The sequence below is a fragment of the Callionymus lyra genome, chromosome 12 (assembly GCF_982586985.1).
Source record: "Callionymus lyra chromosome 12, fCalLyr1.hap1.1, whole genome shotgun sequence".
NCBI lineage: Eukaryota > Metazoa > Chordata > Actinopteri > Syngnathiformes > Callionymidae > Callionymus > Callionymus lyra.
The window spans coordinates 26,229,954-26,253,300 of NC_141829.1; the positions used below are offsets into that span (position 1 = coordinate 26,229,954).

The window sequence follows — 23,347 nt, forward strand, 5'->3', positions numbered from 1 at the left end:
GGCGGGTGCTGGCGGGGGTGGCTGGGGTGGTGGATGGGGGGTTGCGCTGGGGGCGGTGCTGGGGCTGGGGGATTGCTGGATGACCTTCTGGCCCCGATGGCTTCGCCTGGTCTGTGGTGGGGGGCCTGTCTTGGGGTGGGTGTCTGCTGCAGCGGTGGCTGTGGTCCTCTACCCGCCCTGTGTGGCATGTGCCGTGGTCGGGGGGTTTGTCGCCCTTGGTCCTGGGGGTTCGTGGCCGGGCTGGTCGGTCTTTCGAGGGCTTCCCGGGTGAGGGGGGCCACACTGGGCGGGGCCACATTGGGGGGACGGCGGAGGCATTGGGCGGACCCATGTTACCGTAGTGACCATGTACCGCCCATGCAATTGCTGCTGTCCCCCTGGGTGCTGCATGGTGGGTGGGGGCGGGGGCTGGGGGTCAGTACGTGTGATGGGCGGGGCCTCGGCACCTTAGAGACCGTGGACCGCCCATGGAATACTGCTGGCCCCCCAAACTTCCCTCATGGGGAGGTGGGCTGCGGCTGTTGGGGACGGTCTACAGTTCAAAGACTGGGGGCCGTTCCCGGACGGCTGCAGCCCCATTGCCCCCGCCCTGCCCGCACAACTGTGGCCCCCCTGTGACCCGGGGGACCTGGGCCGGTGCCTGGCCATTGCTCCCCCGGGCTCATGCGGTGGCACTCAACCCGGCTACTGGCCGTTTCCGCAGGGTATTGGGGGGGGTTCCGCCGCCGCTGCTGTGGTGGATCCCCATCTCCTTGACTCGGTCCCCTGCTATGGACTTGGTGGCAGCCTGACGGTCTGGGGGTCCTCCGTCGCCCGGCCTGGCCCCGGGGCCCTATCCCCTGACTGGTTCTTCTGGCTGCCCCTCTGCCCCGGTGCCTGCGCCTGGTGCCTCCCCCTCTCTGCTTCCTCGGTCGTCCTAGCCTGTGCTCGCCCTCTCGCGGTGGTGGTCCGCCTTCTCGCTGGTGTTTGGGGTCGGCTCTGGTGGTTATCTCGCCTGCCGGGTCCTGGTCTCCCACGGGCCCCTGTGTCTGGATCTGCTGTGCTAGGTATGTGCCCTCTGGCCTGGCTATTTCAACCCCCCCCCTCCCCTCTATATATCTTCACCCGTCACCGGAGTCTGTATACCTGTGTATTGTCTACATTTGTCCCAAACCCACACCTTTTTATTTCTCTCCCGGAGCCCCAGGGATCCACCTCCAGAGCTGCTGCTGATCCAGGGATCCACCTCCAGAGCCGCTGCTGATCCAGGATCTTCACCACGTCATCAGATCCCGAGTTCTCTCCAGCACCCCCATGGACCCTCCTACACTCTCCTCTTTTCTCTCACTATATCCTCCCTCACTCCTCTCCTTATCCATCTGTCTACCCCCCCATCCTTCCTCCCAGCCGGTCAAAGCGGCAGGCCGTCAACAATGAGTCGGGTTCCGCTCGAGGTTTCTGCCTTCTAAAAGGAAGTTTTTCCTCGCCATTGCTCACTGTACAGCTCACTGTACAGTGTTTTGTTTCTTGTTCTTTGTTGAATTGCTGGGATCTATTTTTCCTTAATCAACTGTAGTCTTATTTCAACTGTATAGTGTCTTGAAATAACTTTGTTATGATAAGACACTTTAAATAAAATTGAATTGAATTGAATTGAATTGAATTGTATGCTGACGATGGTGTTCTGTATCTGTGCGTCTCCTTGCTTTCTCCTAAATGTGTGCCAATGTGTGCACAATGCATTATTTATTTGTAATGAAGAGAAACCAAAAAAGAGTTTGTGTTTCTTGACTTTCACTATTTGAGTGGCAAGTCATCAGACAGTAATAATTATTAAAACATAAATGATATAATTGTCTTCTGTGCGGCCCAGTAGCAAATGTTTCTCTCCAATTTCTAGATGATACATTATTTAGATCAATTATACAGCCTACAGTTCTTTCTCTTAAATCTCTTGACAGCACTGAACAAAGGTAATTGGGAGCAACAGGTTGGTAAAACATCTTTGTGTGGACCATTTAAAAGATTCACTCATAATTGTCGGTGTGGCTCGACCATACTTTCCGAAGGTCCGGTCTTGTCGATACTACTGCATCAATCTGTGGTTCAGCCTCCAACAACGAGACAAAACTCTGGTTGGCATCAAGGTTTATTTTCTTTTGTAATGTACAATATACAAAAATATAAGGTAGCAAAAAATTCACAGTGTCTAAAAGGCAGTGATTATAGTCTACATGACAGGTCTAACCAACACCTGGTAAGTTGCATAGAAGGGCCTCGCATCAAAGGGGGCGGAGCTCCACAGACGACCGCTGTATTTGTGTGTGAACAACTTGACTTTTCCCCCCTCAAGAGATGAAAAAAACATCTGCCAAATCCCTCTTTGAAGTTTACAATCACACCGGCTCCCTGTGATCTGCAGATCTGCTGTTTGAGCAGCTGGAAAGGTCGAGCGCCCGGGAGGTCTAGCTGGATCTCCGTCCCCAGACAAACCTCGCGGTCAGTGTGTACTGCTGCACAACTCTAAGGCTTGAACTCAACCAACAGTGTTATCATACAATGTACAGATGCATTTACAAACGGCCTGAGACGACCGTCTATTTACAGACTCGTGCATGTACAGTAGCTGAACGGAAATAGCATTAGCCAGGTTAGCATTCATGGGACAGAAGCTTGGATGAAGAACTGTATCGTACAGTTGAACGACCTGCAGGAATAGAGAAGGTTCTACAGACATTGAAAGCATGAAAGCGTTTGTTGCAGTCTTCTTGGTGGGTGTAATGATTCCAAAGTATCAAAAAGAAAACAAATTAATGGGGTTTATCTCATTAGACAAAAAGAATTTCCTCCTATGCTACAGCTCCTTTGAGCCAAGTAAAAAAAAAGTCTTCTAGCTTATCTGCCGTGGTTCCAGTTTCCCAGCACGATGACCATATTTAATATGACCACTGAGCTATTAGCCATCAGTAGCATCATCCTCAAATCAGTCTTTACTGTTCGTGGACGAGAACAAAAGGACGAAACAAAACAAATCCTCGCCCTGCAATGTGTTGTTGTACAGGCACCCATGGCATTCTGAAACTTTGTACACGGTTCTCAAGGTCTCATCCAACACTTTGAATCACCTCTGTCAAGGACTCCTTTGTCTTTCCTGATATCGATCCACCGCTCCTCGTCTGTGTTCAGTTGGGCTTCAGTCGAGACATAGAAAGTGTGTCTCTGAAGCCGGGAATCATCTCCACGTGTGATCAGTGCTGACGCAGTACAACTACAGCGTGATCCCAGCGGGTCCCTGTTCACACTGGGACGCAGGATTTGTGGTTGTGACCCTCCGGATGGAAAGTTCCAGGGACGCTCTTGAAATCACAAACGTTGTCACACAGAGCGGGAGGGGGTGACAAGCTCGATTCAGGGGGCGGCCAGAGGGGGGAGAGCGTGGGAGCGCCGGCTTCTTCTCAGCTGTTGTTGCTGTTGGTGCTGTTGTTGTACGTCCTGCACGGTGACGGCGGCGAGTTGGGCTGGTAGTCGTATTTGCCCAGACCGGGAGGGTAGTAGGTGGTGGTGTAGACGTTGGTCTGCTGGAGCGACGTCGGGTAGAAGTTGGACCGTTCGTCCGGCAGCAGGTTGTTCTTGTTGAGCGTCTGGAAAGGATGTAAACGTTTGTAAGAATGGCGCCAAACATTTTCAATTCAGTCTGATGGAAAACTGGCTCCTCTTAACCCTTGTGTTATCTCAGGGTCAACCATGAGATAACACAAAGGGTTAAAGTGATAGTTCACCCAAAATTCCTTCGCGAAAACTTGCTCATGTAGTTTTGGACGAGAATGAAGATGAAACCTTAGTTGACGTGAAGGTGAGTAGAAACTGAGTGAAGTTTGAATTTTAATAAATAATGTTACTATTGAACCTTCTTCATTAAGGATATTTGGTTAGTAGTTATTCAAGTCAATTAATACTAAATACAATCAGAAATGTTTACAAACATGTGAGGTATTAATAATAATCACTTTTCTTGTCATGATTATGACATGATGCTGAAACATACTTTAACTAACTAATTCCCTACAAGATGTCAATATAAATGAATGAGTTCTGATTGTATGTGTCCAAGAATGATGCTATGTATATATATTTGCAAACTGCAAAAGAAGTGAAAGTAAATAAAACATGAAAAGTAGAAAATGGAAATAAATAAAAAATATACACTGTAAAAATACATAAATATGTAAAAATACCAAAAATGAAAAGTCAAAATGAATGAATAAATAAATGTACTGTATATATATACACATTTCACAGTTTTTGACAAAAATAACAATGACAGAAGTCGTATATTTTCACGTCGTATATCTCCATTCACAACCTAACACATTTAGAATTCAAACATCATGCAGTGCTTGCATATTGTAGCAAGACTGTATATTGAAATAAAGTGGATGAACCTTGATTTTTGCAGCTCTTGACTCTTTTGCAGCAATATTTATATTATTATATATTATTATTTATATATTTTATATTTGGCTATAAATATAATAATAACGCTTCAAAAATGTCTCATATTGCGCCAATAACTCTAATAACAACGAAACATCTGCACATTCAATAATTGACCATCAGTTGTGTCGTGCTGTGACATCTTGAGGGCTCCATAAATACCGTCAAAGGACATCATGTGTCCTCAGGGTATACTTTGCCAGGTCAATAATAGACAGTTGGCTAGTGTGAGCTTGTTAGCTTCCTGTGATAGACGTACTTGCAGCAGCAGTGATCCAGCTGTTGCTATGATGTGAATTTAAAAACTTGAGGAACAATTCTGTGGACCATGTTACGACGATGAAGAGTCGATGTACGTATGGTGAACACCTGACATACCTCCAGGGTCACAACTACTTCTATATTCACAAAAAACTATTGAAGTCATTTCATTCTGTTCATGTGGAGCCCGGCGGCTGCACTGATCTATGAGATGGCAACATCTCATGACACTCTTTACTAAAAACACATTTTATTCTAATGCAATTGTTGGGTCCCCTCTAAAAGCCCAGCAGAAGGTGAAACCCGTTCCAGAGGAAGCATTAGACTAATGTAATCCATCTGGACGGATCAGAGGACGCAGGCGTGATGATAATCACGTTACAGTCAGGGAAATGAACGGCCGACGCTAGGCTTCATAAATTGGCCAGAAAGAGCTGGAATGTGCTGAATCGACAGCATTGTGGTGGAGCACGGTGACATCAGCCGAGTGTGTCATCTGGTCATCAGACTTGAAGACTTGATCTCTTCCTGTGAAGGATTCAGAATCACCTCCAATCTATTGATATCACTTCCCTCTGAGACTGTTGTAAGAGTCGCCAAAGTCACACGTGTATCATCTCCACTTCCTTAAGTTGATGTCTTGTCGTTCTACTTGTGGAGCATTTTTGACTTGACTTACCACTTAAAATATACACAAAGATATTGACACTTGAGTTGAGTTTCTTACAAACCCAATGTCTTATAACTCACATGTTGTCAAGTCTAACAGAAACTACAAAAAGCTGACAAATACGTTTGTTGTAAATCTGGACAGTTTCCTAGAATTACCAGCTGGAATATCTGCCATGTCTTCACACAATGACCACTTGAAGATGTTTGTGACAGCGGTAGTGCTTGTATTTTAAACACCAGTGATGGGTCATAGGTCACTGTAGCTGTGTTAACAGACAACACTAATCCCAACACAAGTCTGACCTGAATGGTATCACATCTTTTAACTTGAACAGATCTGTAGTGTTAGATCAAATCAAATTTAATTCGGATTAAGAGCGACGGATTAAACCGTCTTCACTCATTGTCTAACCGATATGACATGTTTCTGGCTCCATAGTAAACACAGTAGGGACAATGGTAAAGATGAAGATAAAGGATGGAATGATGTCAGAAATTTAATTGACATTCACAACATTTGTGTCGAAAAAAAGGTTGTTCTATATCATGTTTTGTTCAGGGTTGTCTTATTATGCTTTTAAATAATTACACTATTAATTACATTAACCATCTTTACAGCTTCTGTTTGCAAGTTGTATTTTAGTAAAATGTTTGTTTGTGTTGTTCTCCTTGTAATTTAGTTGTCGGTAGGGCTGTAGTGTTACATTAGTCTCATGATACAATTCAAGACGATATATATTCAGCTCATGATATGAAATGATGACTAAGATGAACAAATGCTGTATATATTTGCATTTTATTGTTAAAAAAATAAAATAATAATAATTATTGTATTTAACCCACACTTTACTTAACATAAAACAAAAGATATGTGATAAAAATAAAACATGACATTTTTTTATAATAATTAAATAAAATAAATAAAAACTATTTTATTTAATTATTAAAAAAAACAAACTTAAATTAGGTTCTGTTGAATATCCATACAGTACGGTGAAAAATAAATCAATATACTGTATATCAGTGTATTGATCTTTCTCACACCCCTAGTTGTTGAAAACAATTGTCAGTCACACCCTGAAGTGGACGTTGATTTGTCTGGTGAATGATTAAATACTTAATTTTGATGTGTTTACTGACATCGCTTTAAAGAGACCTGATGTTTTATTTTTAGTTTCTAATGATTTAGACAAAAGAACAATAGGCATGTTTCAACATCTAGCTATCATATCAGGCATAACATTTTCACTTTTCAGAAATTCACTATAAAAACTCCAGAACCTTGATCTGAGTCACATCGGACTCTGTCGTGTCTCCACTTCTGTCATTTCTTAGTCGCTCTGCCATGAATGTTTTACAAAACAGACAATTCTTGTTACAGAACAAAACGTAACACAAACTCAACGACCCTGTAGTTGCGTTGAACACATTCAAAGGTGATGATGGATATGAGGAACAGTTGTTATCTTTAACTGCAGCAAAAATGAACAGTCTGACTTGAATGTCTCTCGAGGGAAACAAAATGACATCTTCAGTTCACCTCTTTGTGTTTGAGTCGTTCTGTCGTCACCTCTTGCACCCAGGTGGAAACAGAAATGGCTAGTTCGGTCAATTCACCACTAGAGTCACTCGCTATGATTCCAGTTGACAGAGCTGCAGACAGTGGAGACAACAGACATGTCCCACATCCATGAATGTTTCGTTTCAATTACCCTCTGTTTTGTTAAACATTTTTTTATGGACTGAGGAATGACAGAAGTGGAGACACGTCAGAGTCTGATGTGAACCCGATGATAAAATGAAACAATATACAATAACAAACAATAAAGGACGTTTGTGTTTTGAACCTGTTTCCGTTGCTACAGACTTTTAATGTTCTGCCAGTATTATTTTTGAGGGAAACTGTGTGTCTGACTGTAGTGTGAAGGGCTTTGAAGGTAAGGATCAGGTGCAGAGAAACAAGGAAAAGAAGGTACCAACAAATGACATTTTGGAATAAGGATATCTGTGTTGTTCTTAGTCTGGTTATGTCAGAACCAGTGCGAGGAATCAGTTCACATCTCTAGTGCTTTTTTTTTAACGTTTTCTGTCACTACCGTCTTCTCAGTGATGAGATTCTATATGTCAGATTTGAGTCTCGAGCTGCTGGCAACAGACAATTGGCCCACTGGGAAAAGAAAGTTCTACATCCGCAATTGTAACAAAGGTACAAATTATGTTTTTTTCCATTGGATTCAGAACAGACTAGGAGGCTTTATGGAAGCCTGCAGGGAATAATTGCTTGACTTGCTGTAAATGTGAATGCACTGGAAAGAAATAGCATTGTGCTCTCGCTGGCTGATAAATCTTTCGCAAACTAATGGGGCTTATTAATAAGACCTGGTGTGTGGGAGGGAGACAAGCAGTGTGGGGCTGAAAGCAGCGAAAAAAAGAGAAGTCATTCGTGATTCATTTTCTTCGGTTTGTGTTCAATTGAAATAAATGATGAATCATTACCTCCAGAGTTTACACAGTTTACTTGCATAACGCACCTTGAACTCCATAGGAGTGTATTTCTCATTCTTTGGCGTGGTGTTGCCCTTATAGTTGAGGTGATTCGGGGTGGTGGGGTGAATGACGGCCGACTCCTGCGAGGGCTTGTGGAAGCGCTGGCAGTACACGTAGATGAGGAAGGAGAGCAGACCTGCGCCGAGGAAGCAGGAAACGCCCGTGGCAATCAGGTGGATGGAGGTGAACGCTGCAGGACAGAGAAGATAAAGTGGTCGGTGAATGTTTAACTGTTGGACATCGCTGCTTGAAAACTTTGTTAAATCGGTGTTTAAAGAGAACCGATCTACAAGGACATCGACAGTGTTGTCTTTGTAGTCCTGAAAAGCTGCACCCCGTGGTGGCTGTGGATCAAGTGGAAGGAAGATCTATACACTGTAGAGAGCCTTGGCACCACGGAGGTGCAGAGTGGAGGTTTGCCAGCTGACTCACTGCTCCTGGGCCCAAGGACCTTATCCTGGCCTGGAGTGTAATGAGCTCTCTGAACGACTGTCTGCTTTTGGCCAAAGACAACTCCAGAAGTAGTTAAGAACCTCAACAGTTCAGGTGACTGATTCAAGGTCAGCTTCCTTTCATTGATTATTATACTATTTGACCGATCATATTGACATTTTAAGCTGATGCTCACCTAAGACGTCAGCTCCAGCGCAAACCTCCTCATGAGCCTTGAAAAACAGCCTGATGGTCCACATTTACCCACAGGTTGTAGCTGTCAATCACTCAGAAGTCATGAGAAATCCTCCTCTGTGTTAGACTCTTGTGTAATTACAGTTTATATACTTGTTTCTTTTGACAATTGTGAAGCATTAATAATACATTTCTGTGGAAACAAAGAATGTATAACCCTAAAAAGAACTCTTTAAATGCTTTAAAAGGTCATGAATATAGATGGCTACAATTATTTCCACTAACAGGATAAAATAATCAATATTTGATGAGACAGAAAAATTATTTCATACAAATCTTGGCCATCTATCTATAAGCCGTGGGTTTAATAACATTGGCAAACTCCTTCACTTTTAGCTTAAAAGCTGCACCAAATGTACGTATCTGTGTGTTCTCCAGCACGAGGATAAGTTGATGATGCACTCATTGACTGTTCTTAACTGACTCTTTCTTCTTCTTGTTTAACAGAATTGACATCCAGCTTTTGGTGCCAGCTACCACCTATTGATTCAGAAACTGCACCATCTCTTACACCTGTCTGCGTCATAATTGTGGTTTCTACCAGAGCACCACCTCTTTCAATACAAAAATCTCTGTGAAAAAGTAGCTTCAGGTAGTTGGTAAATGAGGGTTGATGACCTGCCAAAATAATGAAACTTGTGAACAGAAATCATCACTAGGACTGATAATTGTTGAATACCAAACTATTGAGCTCAGTGGTGCTTGTGTGTTGTCTGGATGAAGCTCTGATCCATGTGATCACAACGAGCCTCAAGACTATCTTACTCTGTGACCTATAACCAAATAAAAGTTCCTGTGTGCTTTGGAAGTTTTTTGCTTTAAGTCTGATCTCAACAAAACTGCTGAAAAGGTCGGAAGACCTTAACCTTAAAAACAATTTAGTTTCCTTCAGAAAGAGTTGCCATGACACGTCGACAAGATCGACCGGTTCAAGTCGAGCACTACAGTAGGATCGCAGCACTGTACGCGGTAATGAGAGCTTATACACTCCTGCACAGGATGAAACACTAAGACATCTCCATTAGTCTGGATTTTTTTTCACCATTTATTGGAAAAACCTCCTCAGAGATGAACGCTGAGAAAAGGTCAAATCTTCAGCAACTCTCAAACTGGGTAATTTACAGAGAATTTAGTTTCTCTCTCTAGTCAGGATGTCATCTCACCCTCATGTGTCATGACTTTAAACAGTTGTATTGTGGAAAAATCAGAGACTTAAGTGGTGAAGCTGTCGTCAACACAGTGATGAGCAAGAGGCCCTACAAGCCGCCCTGCAGGAAGTCTGACAGTGGAGACATTGAAGTAGCTACAGAGGTTATTAATGTGTTGTACTGCGTTAATCCACCAGTCAACCTTTCTTTCTTCTTACTGTTGTAGTTCCATGCTGCACCTTTCTTGCTCTGGAGTCGAGCTTCTTTTTCCACCCATTTTACAGGATAAAGTGCAGAATACCTTTTTATTTTATTTTTTTAAGATAAAGTTAATTGTGAATGAAATGTCAGCCTTGAGATGACATTGCTCTTGTTGTTCATCTTACTCTGTTCATCTTACTCTGTCAACACCGAACAAGAGGCCTCCAGGAGAACATCTTTCAGGTGTCTAACAGCAGCATATCAAAAGGTACAATCGACCCGGCATTACTAAAGCATGTGTTTATCAGTCATGATGAAAGGACAAGAGATAATGGTCAATAACAAGTATGACCTTCTGTAACTCATGTCAAGTTAGTCCTGTGAAAGAATGTGAGGCAAAGAATCAAATTTTATAAAAGATCTATTATGAGTCAAATAGAAGCTAAGACACGGCAACGATCAGACACGCTGAGCAGTTACAGAATGTTTGTTGTTCAGTGAAACTGTATAATCTTATGATCTTCAGTTTAAAATGTTCTGATGAGGTCTTTGATGAGTCTTTGGTGTTCATTTGAGTAGAACTGTTCACATTGTTTGTTTGGCTCAATCAAAAATGATCCAAACCATTATGTTTAACCAAGACCAGGTTTTGCAGCTAAACAGACTTGAATACTAGTTAAAGAGACAGAGACGAGACAAAAACAGTCCAAGTCAAGTAATAGAGAGAAGAAAAATGAAAATAAAATGAAAGATTTGTATCATCTTCTGCAGAAACATCAGCACAAAGGCAATGCATGCCATGTGTGACAGAACAAGCATTCAGTTCTTTGATTAAAACATTGAGCCAGTAGCAAGTCTTGATGATCCTCTCCTCAGGACCACTTTGTTGAACAAAGACCAAGACCTTCACCCACCAAGAAAGAGACCATGAACACAGTGGTCTAGACCTACTACTACAAGTCTAAACTCTAAAAAAAAAAGAGGTTCATAGCGGTAGTCTTTTTGAATCTCATTCTCATAGTTCAATTCTATTGTGAACTGAACAGCTGTGAATATAAAAAGATATAAGATCTTGATTCTTTACATTTTCAGATATGACCTATGTTGAACATGTCCGGCTGATATAGACTATAAACAGGACACGGGGACATACTCATGGTGTGAACGTGCACTCAGAGACACGAGTGGAGGATGACATTTGTCCACTTACCTCCACAGTGCTGGTCCTTATCAAAGCCAGATGCTGGGAGAATGACTGTAGAGGGGAGATGAGAACACAGAGTCAGACGGACACACATGCAAACACACATGCACACACACACACTTTATAAAACATTCAACAGCTGTAATGGCCTCGTGCACACACAAGTCACGTATGAGGAATGACACTTGGATATTAGGTTTCAACTCTGGAGTGAGTCAGAGAAGAACATATTCTCCTCGTAGACCACATTGATGAAGCATTAGTGAGAGACATTCACTGTCACACGATCGTCTCCCTCAAGCAGGATAGAGGGGCGTCTTCGTGAAATCCAAACTTCTCCTTGTTGTCATTGTTTAGAATTGTCGCTGTGAAAACGCATTAATATTAATCATCATTCTTCGGAGAGTGCGAGAAGGCTGACACGCCAAGAACGACCATCTCAGGAGGAAACACATCATCTGCATAGGAAAAAGTGCGCACGACAGAGCTGACTGCTAATTCTTTGGATGAAAAGGAGAACAGGTCTTGACAAAAGATAATCGGCGTTCGGTGAAGTTGAAGTAGGAGAAAAATTCAGTACAGAGTAAATTTTATTTTTGCCCAAATAACTCACATTAACCATGCCCTTAAATATAAAAAACAATCTGTTTGTTGGTACTTTAACACAGTTAGAATGTAGTTTAAGAGATTCATGCACACTGTTTTCAAGAGGGTTTGTTTGTAAAAGTATTATTTACTTTACAATTACAATGATCATTCACTCAATGCTGGTGAATTGTTTAAGGTAACTGGGTTTAAAAAATGTCCACATTTGACTTGTATTGTCATTTACAGTCCACAACAACATCTTTCCTGAAGCTTGGCAACAGCAGGAAAACCTCAATTGGAACAAACAACAAGTCCTTTGTCCATATCTCTATGTTGATCAAACATGTTTTCTTTTCTCTGCCAAGACATAGTATAACACATCTCATGATCAAAACTTGCTACCTAGCGTCCATGCAGGACTTTGAGAACTATTTAAGTAGTATTAAAGGCCCAATCCATAGTGTTTAAAATAGTGTTTTTGGCTCCACCTATGTGTAAGTGGACAAGTTATCTGTCTTTTCATCTTTACTGTTTTCTGTGAATACATTTGTTTGCTTAACAAGATAAAAACAAATGTTGCATAAGCTGCTTAAATACAATTAAACCTTGTTGCTTCATTGATTACTTCACCTAAAAAGACAGTTGCCAAAACATTCTTCTGAGCAAAGATTAAAAAATAACTACAAATGAACTTCACAATTGGGGTTGTATTTTGTTCAGGTAAAGAACAGCAGGACAGACTCCTCAAACTAACGGCTATATAGAATACTAAAACATTTGTCATGTTAAATTCATTTTCTACACTCTCTCTTGGCTCATTTTAATAAAACCCAGCAGTGAGCGGTGAAATCATGAAGAAACAAATGATTCATTACAGAGAGAGGTGGATTGTTTGCCCTCGCCGTGGCCCCACTTTGTCCAGGGACTCCACCTTCTGAATAATGACCACCCTATAATATTAAAATGATCCTGCAAGACTTTTCTTACAAAGCAAGAATTATTTTGTTTTTGTAATTATAATTATTTCTTCATCTGTTTTTATATGACTGGTTTAATTCCGAACAGTCATGACTAATGTTATAGAACTCTCTCGCTGTTATTTTAGTGTTGTTCTTCAAGTTATGAGTTTATCGTCTTGTTATTTTGAGTTGATGTTCACTCTGAAACATCTCAACACTCAACCCAACACACCTGCCCTTTGAAAGAATGAGAAAATGTTTATACGGTGCTAACTCTGGGCAGAAGGGATTTCCTGGCCTGTACTTTCTTGAGGAATTTGTCTTTTTTGTTTCCCTCACCTCAGAGCAGTTCTGCTACCAGAGTGGTTGCAACAGTTAAATGATATCTGACTCTGTTTCTTGTAGTGTTGATGTGTGTTGTGCAGGCGAGGGTCAAGATCGGACTGACTCACCTGGTATTTCATTACAGTTCCGTCTCTGAGTGCTGTTACCCACACATGGGGTGGTGCCCTGAGAGCCGCACACCCGTGTCCTCATCTGTATGCCCGAATCATCGCAGGCTGACCACAGTGACCAGGCCATCCATCCACCTAAACATAGAAAAGGAGAATCAATGCAAACCTAAGCTGCAGGATCAAGCCCAGACAGCCTGCAAAACTGCCCACCCAAGCGTTCGCTGCCCTCAGCCAACCAAACACACTGAGCAAACCAAAGTGTTTGCAGAGTACGCAGGATGAAAGAATTTATTCACTTTGTTAAGGTAATGTTTGTTGCATGAGCCAAGCTTTTGGAGCCATTTCCCATTCCAGGACGGAAACAAAGACCCGCCCCCTCTTCCGGAAAGAGGAAAACTCCTGACTCGGCCTTCCTCGCTGTGACCCGCACACTTGCTTTTGCTTCCCATTCAAACGCAGTGAAGTGGAGAGAGCACAAGCAAACCTTTGTAAGTCTCCTCCAACATCACCGTTCTTGGGCTGGTAGGAGCATCTGGACATGAAGAAAGCAGCATCAACAACTTTCAGGGCCCCCCAAACTGAATTGGTAAATTAACCCTGGGAACAGTGTTAAACTACTAACGTCAGCCTAAACAACTAAAGACACAAGGCAAGCAAGTAGAGCACCTGCCACATGTAGTTGAAAAGTTAGAAAGTTAATCTAATAGTCCGGGTTTTAAGGCACAAATTGCAATTTTTACAGCAAAAAAAAACTCCTGTTGCCACTACAAGTCTTTGTGGTATGAGTTTGAGTTTCCTTAAATCTACATTTTTTCAACTATTGAGTTTATTGAGATATTTAGGATTAGATATGGGATATTATTATATGGGATTATATTAATTTTATATCCACAAAGACTCTTTTTTGGCAAAGACATCAGTGTTTCCTCTTGGTCATTATCAAGGTTTAAAAGGAGTAGACATGCACTGTCAAATGTGTTGAAAAAACATACATTTCTTTCATTCTTGAATAAGTTTGATTCAAAAGAATGTTTCTCTCACATGATTTAACAAACTGTATTGACGGTAACCATGTGATTAGTCCGATAAATAGTTCAACCAAAGTTTCCTTGCCAACGGCACACTGTGCTCCACTCATTATTGAGTTGCTGGGATCTGTTTTTCCTTTCTCCACTATAGTCTTACTTCAACTGTAAAGTGTCTTGAGATAACTTTGTTATGATAAGACACTTTAAATAAAATTGCCAAGAGTTTTGGCAGCGAAAGTAAGATAGATGTCGTCTGTCTCATGCTCTCTACACTTGTAAGCCCTCGAGGGCTAACAATAACGTTTACTAGTTTGTTGCTCACCACAAGCTGTCTTGCACTTATAGAGTCCAACAATTCCTCTTCAGTTTGACTTTCATAACTGCGGTTCTCTGCTGCCCACTTTAATTGCTTCATTTATCTCCATTTATTTCTGCCGCTGGACGACGTGCGTGAATGCGATGAGGAGCCAGCCTTGCTTGTTGTTATTCTGCTCTACCGGTCTGTCCTGCTGTCCTCCATTACCGCTGAAGACTTTAATCAAATGACCTGCTGCAGGGGCATCAAACATCTCCATGACTGACATGGAGAGTGCACGTAATTACGCATGCAGAGAGAAACCCTGGTGGTACCGGAACAAATCCGGACACAGGATCACTGTCGCATCTGTCCACCACAATTAGACATTGTGTTTTCATCAGAGCCGAGTAAAAGGGATGTGTGGGTCTATGCTGAGCAGGAAAACATTAACCTGATAAAGTAGTCTGATTAGCATCACGGGAAAAAAGGAAGAGACAGAAAACCATTAAGAATTCTTTCTATATAATTAGCAGAGAGGCTGACTGTACTCATTACTCCGCCTGTGAGTGGCAGAGGGACTAATTTAAATTGAAATGCAGTTAAAGAAAAGGGCTGTTGAGAAGAAAAGCCAATTACATTTGGTCAGAATTCATCTGGATTGAAAACCACTGGTCACACACTTCAGAGCCCGTGTCAACAATCCAGACTACTGATTGTCTTGCAGACGTCGCACGCTTCAGATGTGAAAATTAGTGGAGTTATGTCTTATGAATATTTAGATTCCTAGAAGGAAGTGAGTGAGAGAGGACCAAGAGTCACCAGCAGCCTGTTGAATGTGTAAAGCAGTTATTTTGTTTTAGAGTTAAACCATAAAATTGATCAAGAGAAAATGTATCCACCAAAAATTTAGGAACTCTTTTTTAACATAATTTGAAATAAAAACATACAACACAGAAACTGTTTATGCCTAAGAAAATGTTTGAAAAAAAAAAATTAAAATAGTACATAGTGCTGATTTAATACACTGGAATATATGTGTTTTGAGGTGTGAAATGAATTGAAAAAATAACAAAATAGTAATAAATGATCGGTGTACGTTTTTTTTTTACACCTTTATAGTCAACAAGTGAGATGTTTTAAGTCTCAGTTCAGCTCAGTGCTGCCAGTTGGCCTCTCTCTGAAGCTTCTACAGAGCTCCAGGAAAACAGTGGGAAGCCAAACATCAGGAGGTCCATTTCTCAAACACTATTTATCTTTTAGATATCAACTAGCTTCTTCATTTGATGTGAAAAGAACCAAACATCAATAAGAAATATCGTGGGAAGGAAAGACTTGGAGTATGACCTCACCGTCACATGTGTGTGTGTTGCAGAGAGCCTCTTCAGTGTGCAGGCCGAGGCAGATGTCTCCTCCATTGGCTGGTGTGGGACTGTTACAGGAGCGTGTGCGCTGGTAGTGACCACCACCACATCCGACTGAGCACTGAGACCAGGACGACCAGCAGGACCAGGACCCTTTCACTAGAACAGAAGTGTTGACATCAAAATGTAGATCAGCGTCAGCTCAGGTAGGAAACACACAACCAAACAATTTAAGATGCCAAATAATAATTCTGTAACTTTTGTGTTTGTTAGTTGGTCCAGAGCAGGGTTGTCAATCTCAACTGGGCCAGAGACCAAAACCCTTTAACCGTCTAAGCTTGGGGACAAATCTATTTTTATTTAAACTGCACACTGTCCATAAATGTAAGTATAAGTCTGATTATTTTTTATTCTTCGTCTATGTTTGTCTTCAAACAATCACCAAGCAAGTCCCTTTCATTCAACATCATGTTACAGTTATTAGAAGTATTCTCTGTATAATTGATTGATGACCTTATATTAAACACTGTCATCTTTATAGATCACGATATCAACATTAACATTAATCTACAGTACTTTGATTTGAGCCCTACCCTCGGCTGGGACACAAAATTAGGTCATTTGAGTTGCAAACAATGTATTTTGGTTGTGTTCAAAATAGTCAGGAATGTCGGGTCAAAAACATCACATAAGTGGAGGGCACAGCTGGACTAGGGGAAGTAGGGGAGGTGAAGAAGAGAGTCACCGAGGTTATAGTCTTCCCAGACTCAATTCAATGGGAGAAGAGAAGAAAGAGGGGACCAGAAAGTATTTTTGAACATAACATAAATACATTTGTATTTCACAGATATTTCAATAGGAAAGTCTCACAGGTTATAGTTGTCAAACGAGAAGCTGATACGAATCAGTATACTCTGGAGAAAAAACACTATTATTCTCATGACAGGAAAACAGAAGTGCTAGTCCATGATTCTTGTGGATCCACTTAATTTTCTCTGCAATCTAATGAACAGGCCGACTCAGCTGACAAAGCTTGTTCAGAGGTGTACGTGTTGGGTTACGACACACTACATCGTCAACTCCATTAGCTGAGTGGATGACTGGGACTGGAAGGGAAGCGAGCTGTGACCACTTAACTTCAGCTAACTGGCTGTTTACTGATTGAAGAACTGAGTGGATAACCCAGTGAATGATCCGCTCACGTCCTAACAAAACATGCGCTTCTCTGGATTTATTGCTGAACAAGATAAAGTTATGTTTTCAAAGCCCAACGTAAAGCTGCGACGTCTGCTTCTAGTGGTCTATAAAAACAGCAAATACACACACGTTCCGCAAACACATCAATTATCTAATTACACAGCGGACGTGGGTGGATTTATTATCCGCTAACTGAATGTCAAACTGGGACTTATTTATTGGCACTTCATGGATTTTAATGTTTTGTGGTCAAAAGCAATCACGTTATTTATTGCTTCATAGAAAATCATTTGTTCCACCAAACACACACAGTCCTCCACACACACACACACACTTACACACACACAGCAAACTCTCATGTACTGCCGCACACTATAAAACAGCACCATAAACACAAATGCTCTAAAGTAGTAGGAAAAGGTGTTTCATTGCCTCATTAGGTTTTTATTTGGGAAGAGGTAAGTCTTCACAGTCACTTACAGCAATTACAGCCTTTATGTAAAATGTTTAATTAATATTTGGAGTTTTATGTTCTAGTCTTGTCACCTGTCTTGAACTCTGGGGTAATGACCAAATTACACAAAAACACAAATCTTTGAGTAATAAACATTTTTTGTGACCTTAAGGTCAGGAGCTCAAGCACTTAAATCTAAAGAAGCTGCTTAAGGTGACTTTCTTCTGAGCCTCTCGAAAAATCAGGTCCTTTATTTGCTATCTGTGCCGAAGCATCAGCTTAACTTCTGGTGCCATGTCTAGGAGTTCTGGAACCAAAGATCTACGAAAAGTACTCTCAAAGTTTCAATAGATTCCATAACAACAAGTATTGTACTATTATTCTGATGGTTTGAGCTTCAAGGTCTGTGGTCCTGGGTGGCAGACTAGCCTGAACACCCTCTGCTCACATGTATGAGGTCACCTCTGGAGGTTGGAGCCACTAATCAAGATCCTAAGAAGGATTATATAGTACTATATAAAATACCCAGCGTGCCCCAGGTTTGAAAATACATCTGAAAACCAAGAAACTAAGGGAGAGTGGGAAGAAAACAGATAGTAGGTACAGGTGTATTGTGGGCACAACAAGGATAGGAATTCTGGATATCTTTCTTACTACGTATGTACTGTATGTAAAACTACTGCTACTGCTATGTTTTACTCCATGTGAATACTTGTTTGAGATATGAGATTAGGTTGGTCTGAGAAAATTAAATGTCTTCCTCTGAGTTGGACTACGGTGTTTACATGCACTCTGATCCCATTTTTCTGAGCTGTCATGTAACCTTAGTCACAGTTCTTTTTCATACTTTTCCAGGTGTAAAGCTCCAATCACCATTATTTCCTGAATTGAAAAAGCAAAGAGGAGCCTTTGGGTCCCATAGGAACACATGCGGATGGATACATGATGGATTCCTGGACAAGTTGAAGATCATATCTGTCAGTTATTTCTTTGGAGGTGATTATTTGCATTCATGATAACTGGATCTTTGCTATTTGGTGCTGGTGGATCGTAAAGTTTGACAACTGATTGGAACCTGTGATGGAATGTGCTGTGATTAGACTCAAGTGCTGCACAATCTTAATGGTTAACTTGATGCCTGTCTTGCCCAGAATTGTAGGCATGGTCTCATCAACAAAACGGTTACCAACTTGGAGAAGATGGCTCAGCTTGACAGACCTCAATCTAAACTCCCAACCAGACAGGTGAACTGCTGACAATAGCTGCATCCCTGCTGTAAACTGCTGGGATATCCTCCCCCTCATGTGTTTTCATCATGTTGTAACTGTCTGAATATATGCTTTATTTTCAGAGGCGTGTTTTTTATATCCCCGCACTCTGCCCTCTTGAGCATGAAAGCCTTGTTTTTTACCCATCTTTTCTCATGTGTTTTATATATATACATAACAGCGAGAGCCGTTCACATCCACGTTCGTAACTGTCGTATGACGTAAATGTCAAGTTGAATATGTTTTCGTAACATCAGGCCATCATCTAAGAGGTGATTTTATTCGCTTTAGACTTCAGCTTCGATAATAGCTGGTCAGACCAGCCTAAACCCAGGTTGATGTCCAACAATACTGCCTTAAGTGCACTTCGGTAATTGATGACTGAAGTGTTGTTTTGTGGTTTTTCCACTTTTCTTGAGCAACAATTAGCAGTTGGAGATAATGGAGGAGCTACAGTCTTGAATCAACAGAATGACACATTCTTGGAAATGCTGCTAATCACGTGCATCCATTTGTGAATGTGATAACTGAATTTATGCTTGTTAGTTTGGACTGTATAATGAGCTACGTGGGTTTGTGAACGGAGGCAGGAAGTGGGAGGAGAACCCACCATCAGAGCAGGGAAAAAACTTCCTGGGGGAGTTGAGCTCAACAGGTATTTAGAATAAACTGCTTTGCACTGTCTCCTTTTACTTAATGATACCAATTAAATGTTTTGTTTTTCCCCATGCTGTGGCCTCCAGTGAAGGGCCACTGACTCTCAGAACTTTTATCTTGTATATGTGAGCTTTTTCATAATGAACGCAAAGAGCTTTGCTAAAATGAAAACTATAGAACAAAGAAACTATTATTTATTTACATTTATCTTCTACTGTGAACTTTCAAGTCATTTAATGATTTATTTCTATAAATATATTTGCTTATTCTATTTGAAGTTTAATCAATACATAGATCATTTCTCCCTAGATTAGAATATACTACACTTACAATGAAGTGTATAATACATTAAAAACATATCCCTAAGACTAATGCATTGATTAAGTTTTATAGAAATGTTAAGATGATTCATAGTCATGTAAATCAACTTATTACAAGCTTAAGGAGAATTGTATGTATGGGACATTAAAATGTTTGAGTAAATAATAATTATAATAATAATTATAATATAAAGTAATAACAAGTATTAATACATCCAATACAGTGTTAATTCAATGCAATTAAAAAAAGGTGTTTTACTTAAATATCTTAATAAGTTGCCATAAATATTATATATATATATATAATATTGACTATAAATATTCATATATAGTAAAGAAATATTTATATACATTTTAACCTCCTCAGAAATAACATCCCTCTTTCTATCGTTTTCAAATTATTGTGTGTCCATGATCCAGCAAGCCAACCTTTGGTGCTGAATGCTGACCTCTGTGGTCGCTCGCGGGACTGCATGCACAGTGGTCAGGACGCTGTATTCTAAGAGTTGCCAAAGGCATTTGTCCTCTGGCACCGGCCGGTCACTCATCAAACGCAATAAACTCTGATTCTCTTTATTGAATTCCTGCCATTTTTTTTGCATTTTCTCTCTTCACCACTTCCAGTGTATCCTTGCAGTACAACGTAAACAACCCCATGTATGAATCACTGAAAAGACTCAAGGAAAGTTAAAAAAGTGACAACTAGTTTACCTTTGTCTGTGGCAGATAAATATAAATGTGAGTCTGGATAAACATTTTTAAAGATTTTAAAGGTTTCTTATAATGAGACTATATTTCTGATGTTTTCTTACTCCATAATGTGATAATTTTGTTTTGGGCTGATTTTCTCTGTTTTCTTGTTCTGCTGTGTGTTGCCGTTCTTTTTTCTGTTGTTCTGATGTAATGTTTCTAGATAGATATAGATGACATCACATTCCTATTCTGTTCTTAACTTTTGGGTGTAGTTTTTTGTTTAGTTGTGTTTATTTGGTATTTTTTCAAGACATGTTGCATGGTTCCAATCTTTCTCTGACATATGGTAGTGTTATAAGTCTGGTTTTACTTTTACGTTGAAAGTTTCTCTGCCCGATCAGCTGTTTTTAAAATCATGTCCCGGAAGAAAACAGAAGGTCTGTGGAAGACTGGAGTATGGTCCAAATTACCAACATGCCAACTGCTAACCTTACTGAAAATAACTAACAAACCATTAATATAAATAAAGAAGAAATTAAAAACACCATCGATATTGTGTTATCTAAGTCTTATGTCTCTTTACAATGGTATTTGTGTCATGCTGGGTTTATATTGTAATCAAGTGGGAACCAATTTACCCAAAGTCCAGATTTATTAGGGACCAACTTGAGTGACAGCTCACTCTAAGCACCTAATTTTGGACACTTCATCTGGGTGAGTATTTTCTGCCCATAGTGTAAAGCGACATTAATTTCTTTACTAAGAAATTGAGGTTGTTTTTATGTCGCTCAGGTTTAAACGTCTTTCTGCTCAGTTCAGTTCAGCATCGCACAACTTGGTTGAGCTGCAGACAGACCCACATGCACACAAACTAATGACTCCAGTGTCGTGTGGAGGAGGAGATACTCACCTGGACAGGCCTGGACGTTACAGTCCTGGTACTCAACAGGTGAACCTCGACAGGCCACCGGGGCACTCTTCCCCTCGGGTCCTGAGCAGGATCGCCTGCGAGTCCGGTACCCTTTAGAGCAGCTCTGCGAGCAGCTGGACCAGGTCTCCCAAGGCGACCACCCAGCGCCTGCCACTCTCACCACAGGCGTCTTCAGCAACTCTTCCACCAGCACTGCGGACACAAAAGATGCCATCACTAAAAGTTACTTCTGTAAGGAAAAGAATAAAAACGGATGCTCTAAACATTCAGCTCTGGGTTGGCGACCTTGCCCGTGGGCATATTTTTCTCCCTGGATTTTGGAAAAGTGTGCATCACAAGAATCCCCTGCAGTCTGTGTTCCATCAGTTTGTCAGCGTCGCTGCGACCCCCTCGAGAGGAGGACGTGCTGAGACAAGCAATCGATTCGGTTGAAGGGGGCTCTAAAAAGACACTAGCAGAGAATGCTGGACTCTGACCTTGCAGGGGCTCTCGCCCCGGTGGTCCCTGCTCCGGAGAACTGGCCTGTCACTGACAGCTTAAATGGAGGAACAATCCCTTGTCATGATAAGACTGAGATAAATGGGGTGACAGCGTCATTACGCTCTTGTGTGGAAGTTTCAAATACACTTCTGACAGTGTCTGCTTGCTCACAACTAATACTTCAATTCAATTCAATTCAATTCAATTTAATTTTATTTAAAGTGTCTTATCATAACAAAGTTATCTCAGGACACTATACAGTTGAAATAAGACTACAGTTGATTAAGGAAAAATAGATCCCAGCAATTCAACAAAGAGCAAGAAACAAAACACTGTACAGTGAGCTGTACAGTGAGCTATGGCGAGGAAAAGGGAGGAAGGATGGGGGGGTAGACAGATGGATAAGGAGAGGAGTGAGGGAGGATATAGTGAGAGAAAAGAGGAGAGTGTAGGAGAGTCGATGGGGGTGCTGGAGAGAACTCGGGATCTGATGACGTGGTGAAGATCCTGGATCAGCAGCATGTTTTTATATTTGCTTACAATCAGAAACTACTGAATGTATTCCTTTTTTTATTTACCACACCAAACGATTGGTTCCTTCGGTAAGAAAGTTTAACTGGAAAACGGACTGGATGACACTCGAATGTTGTTAAATACATTTTTAAAGGATATGCACCTTTTAGACCGAATACAAAATACACAGCAGTTGCTTGACTGTCAGACTCAAAGTGTGACACACTGACATCAGTGTCAGCCCTTATCATTTTGAGGGTGAGTGACGTTTAGAGTCATGATGTCATGAGGTATGTATTTGATGATGTGTGAAATAATGGACATTAAGAATGCTGCTGGTAATTTGTAGTTGGCAACAACAAATGGTCTCTAATGTTGTCTTTCACACGGTCTTTCCATCCGCCAGGTTTTTTTTAAGAAAACACACTGCAACCCCGGCCGGACGCACACAAGCTGCTCCGAACCACTGATTCAGTTCGTCACAGGTGAACGGTTTCAGTCGCCTTTATTGTCAAGACAGTCCCTGGTTAGTGGGAGGGTGAGGAGAATTGGATCGACCGACAAGACCGGACAACAAAAACAAGCTTCCCATGAGGTCCACAAGCGAGACCGACCTTCAGGCTGCCAAAACAGATTATTCCTGCATGGCCTCGCTACATTTGTGGCGTTAACGTCATTTTTAAAAGCTGTCTAGACAAAAAAATGGATCACTTAAATCTGATTTGTCACATTTAGAACAATACAATATTTGGTTATAAGTAACCTGATGTGGATCCAATAGCTTTGAGCTGCAACTGTCTTAGTCCAATATGTGTAATAAGAACGCAAGAGTGGAAGGTTTTTTAACTACCTTTATGACATTTTACCAAAGGCTTATTTTTTATTTAATTATTTATCCCTGTTGTTTTTATTTATTAGATTTGATTACTCATTAATACATCGTAACAGCTTT

General features: G+C 41.1%; 1 protein-coding gene across 3 annotated transcripts in view; it reads right to left on the reverse strand.

Moving 5' to 3' along the window:
* Window positions 1-2,115: 2,115 nt before the first annotated feature.
* Window positions 2,116-23,347, reverse strand: part of sema5ba (sema domain, seven thrombospondin repeats (type 1 and type 1-like), transmembrane domain (TM) and short cytoplasmic domain, (semaphorin) 5Ba) — a 153,082-nt gene continuing 131,850 nt past the window's right edge. For 2 of the 3 annotated variants that reach the window (XM_087803437.1, XM_087803436.1), the window contains exons 18-24: window positions 21,382-21,594; window positions 15,871-16,041; window positions 13,680-13,727; window positions 13,193-13,330; window positions 11,200-11,244; window positions 7,938-8,143; window positions 2,116-3,620 (exon numbers count right to left, since the gene is read on the reverse strand). In XM_087803437.1, coding sequence (XP_087659563.1) covers window positions 3,435-3,620; window positions 7,938-8,143; window positions 11,200-11,244; window positions 13,193-13,330; window positions 13,680-13,727; window positions 15,871-16,041; window positions 21,382-21,594 — 1,007 coding nt within the window. In that variant the 3' untranslated portion in view covers window positions 2,116-3,434. The remainder of the gene's footprint in view (window positions 3,621-7,937; window positions 8,144-11,199; window positions 11,245-13,192; window positions 13,331-13,679; window positions 13,728-15,870; window positions 16,042-21,381; window positions 21,595-23,347) is intronic. The other variant, XM_087803439.1, reaches the window with a different exon arrangement.